General features: G+C 38.9%; 1 protein-coding gene across 1 annotated transcript in view; it reads right to left on the reverse strand.

The window, feature by feature from the left end:
* Positions 1-478: 478 nt before the first annotated feature.
* Positions 479-3,410, reverse strand: part of LOC103373935 (SH3 and cysteine-rich domain-containing protein 2-like) — a 49,556-nt gene continuing 46,624 nt past the window's right edge. Inside the window, exon 10 of the mRNA XM_008303946.1 lies at positions 479-614. Within this exon, the coding sequence (XP_008302168.1) occupies positions 516-614 (99 nt within the window). The 3' untranslated portion in view covers positions 479-515. The remainder of the gene's footprint in view (positions 615-3,410) is intronic.

Consider the following 3,410-nt stretch of genomic DNA (forward strand, 5'->3'; position numbering starts at 1 on the left):
TTTTTTTTTTCTTTTTTCTTTCCTCTTTCATCTGATTCTGCAGTCGGTCTGAACGGCAGCAGCTCTCCTCAGCTGGCAGTGCTTGTTCTTGGCAAAGTGCCTCTTGTTGTGCAGCGAATCTACACGAAGCTGACATCAGTCCTCCGGGCAGAGACCCTGAAAGTGAGCAGAGCGGGTAGAAAACAAGAGAGAGAGAGAAGGACACTGACGGGATTTCGGCCTCCTCCCCACGCTGGCGGACGTCTTTCTTTTTGAAGAAGAAGAGAAAGTCAGTCCACCCTCTCGTCTATCTAAAACATTGATTTACCGAGTCTGCGAACACAAAACTGGGACCGCTGAGGACCAGTTTCTTCCTAAAAAAGCAAGACTGTACACTCAATGAAACAACCTATTCGACTGGAAACCGTGCATTTGTATGATTCCACATCAGGGAGGGAGAAGTTTGGTGGTGGTTTTTTTCAAATTTTCTTTTTTTTTGGAAGATGTGTTGCATCCTCTGGGGCGGAACACAAGACTCAGATCTCCTCTATGGAATCGGCCGGCACCAGGCCTCTCTTCTTGCCGCTGCTCAGCTTCAGAAACACTTCGCCGTCCTCCCGCTTCCCCACACAAATCTGGAAAAAAGACAGAATAATGAGCTGCTCTGTATGCTATAGGAGCACTTCTACCTGTCAGAGATGATTTCTGCAGTCAGAAATGGGCCCATCTTGAAGGAGGGAGTTTCAGTTTTGCATAAAATGACTAATATCCACGTCTTTGCCAGCAGTTAATGTCGCCGGTTCAATGCCAGAAACTGAACATAATTTATGCGAGGCCTCATTAGTCACATCACTTACAGTTGATTTTTCCCAAAAAAACAAACTGAAATTATTTTTTTTTAGCATTTATTCTGGACATTTTTTGAAGGATGAAAGGTTTTCAGACTACTTTATAAACGATAGAGTCAGTGTGAAGCATCTTTAAACTGAACATAAAACACAGATGTAGGAACTCCAGTTTGAATGATCTGACCAGGTACACAGTAAAAAATAAACTAAGCAGCTGTAATGTTTATAACAATCTACTGTTGTTTTACGGATTTATGTTAAATTACACATACTAACCAGTAAAGTCACAGAAAAAAGTATTCATGTCCGTCTTAAACCAAAAAAAACCAGGCCCAAACTAGGAATAATATCCACATCTAAACTGTAATTGATCCTTTTCCAACATTAGAATGTTAAATTACACCAAACTACTGTATTTAAATGAGCAAAAATACAGTCATGACTAAAACATATTTAATAGACTATGATTCGTCACACATTCCTGTCTTTGAATAAATGTTCTTAAGCCTTATTTGAAATGTCACTTGTCTTATTCTGCATGCTGTTATTTATGACAGAGGTTCTCAAACTTTTTGACACCAAAGATAACACAAGTTTGTGTTCGTGAACCCCCAATTTGAATTTTCAATACCTCATGAGTAATAACTTTGTTGTTCGTGCATTAATGTGTTAAAAAGTAATGTGTTAACTCCACAGATTCATCTCTTTACATTAACACGTTCATTTTCTTTGGAATGAACGAATGAATTGAATTTATTTTGAGCAAATGAAAGGGGAAAAAAATCTTCAAACAAAAGAAAATCATTTTAAAAAGAGCATAAAAGAATAATCAAATCATAACATTAAGTCTGAAAAAGGAGAAGTATACACTTTTGATTTTGACAGCCCTAATATCATTTTTTGGGGGATAAATGTAGGCTTTATTTATCCATCCATCCATCTATCATCTATACACCGCTTAATCCTCACTAGGGTCACGGGGGGCTGGAGTCTATCCCAGCTGACTCAGGGTGAAGGCAGGGGACACCCTGNAATTTCTCCCGTTACATTGCAGCTCATCGTCTAATCACTTCATCCTTGAGTCCAAGTTCATGTTTGTGCTATAGCTGAAGAAAAATTCCCTGCAGGTGAGATATCAGGAGAAAACACGACGCCTCTGGGTCAGAAGCATTAAAAAAAAAGAAGACCACCCAAAGCCAGACAATGTGCTGCATCCACGACATGAGCAGAGAGTGTTTCGTAAAGATGTTTTATTGAGGTATGTGGCCAACCAAAGACTCTGGGAACATCCAAAACACTTACTTTACATCTCAAAATCTCTACTGTGTGAACATGTGATGCTACATGAAACTAGGCACGATGCAAGATAACAAAGGTGAGTAAATCCAGTTCTGCTCCGACTCCTCCAGGGCCGCATTTCTTCTCAAGAGCTCCACGGCGAAGGTAAAGTATTGTTGAACACGACAGCTATTATTATCATTATTATTATTATCATTAATATGAAGGAGATACCTCAAGAAAATTACAACTTAGTCAAGATGACAGAAAATAAAGTGCTGCTCTTGTTATAACAAGAAGGGAAGCTTCTAAAGTCTTTCACATGTGAAATCATGTGAGGAAAAAACATCATTTATCGCTCTAAAGATGCAAAAAAAAAAAGTGTGCATCCCCTCTCTGGAACAACTTTGAAATAAAAAAAATGTATTGTATTGTAATGAATGAAGAAACCATCCAAAGACATACGAGGAAAAAAAAAATGTCTTCAGTTCATGTCAGAGCCGACCAGTCACATCAATAACGGGAGGACAAGGGAGGCCAAACGGGGAGTAAAAGATGACATTTGATCGATGAGGACCGGTGCACACATGGGTACCAGCATGAACAGGTCAACGCTCCTCCTCCTTAAAATCCTCGTCATGGTCCGAAAACATCCCCGTTGTGTTGTTGTTTTCCAGGCTGCGGGTTTATTTCCCGCTGTTTGAGCTCCGGCGTTAAAATGCCGAGCAACACTTGGGCGGAAAACAGGAAAACAGCTTCTTTCACTCCCAAAATCAGCCAGATGTGAACAAAAAGTTCCCACAGAAGCTGATTTTTTTGAATGAATCTGCAATAACTTGAGTATATTTAATGAAGCCATGCAAAGTTTAACCTTCATACTATGAACATTTTCAGAGTTACAGGCTCTTGACGAACACAGAGGTCATTTCTGAGCCTCGTGAGTACAGCAGATAGACACAAGTCTAAAAAAACCCACATTTGGGTTCTGTTAAAAACTGCAACCACATCAGTTTTACATCCACTCAAGGTGTCCCAATCTAAAGACTGATTCTGGTTGTTGTCGTCCCAACTTTGAACATCACGGGATCTATTATACACTGTAAAAAAAAAAAACAAAAAAAAAACTGATCCCATAAAAACAAAAAAGGTAAAAAACGTTAGCAAGGGTGCTACAAAAATTGAAGTAACTGTGAAAATAACAGCAAATATCTGTAACATAGCGATCCTTGGCTGGTTTAAATATAATTACAATGTAGAAGAATGAATTAACAATTGTAAAAATGCAGATTTTTGATGTTAAAATGA

This window comes from Stegastes partitus, unplaced genomic scaffold, assembly GCF_000690725.1.
Source record: "Stegastes partitus isolate 25-593 unplaced genomic scaffold, Stegastes_partitus-1.0.2 Scaffold2101, whole genome shotgun sequence".
NCBI classification, from domain to species: Eukaryota; Metazoa; Chordata; class Actinopteri; family Pomacentridae; genus Stegastes; species Stegastes partitus.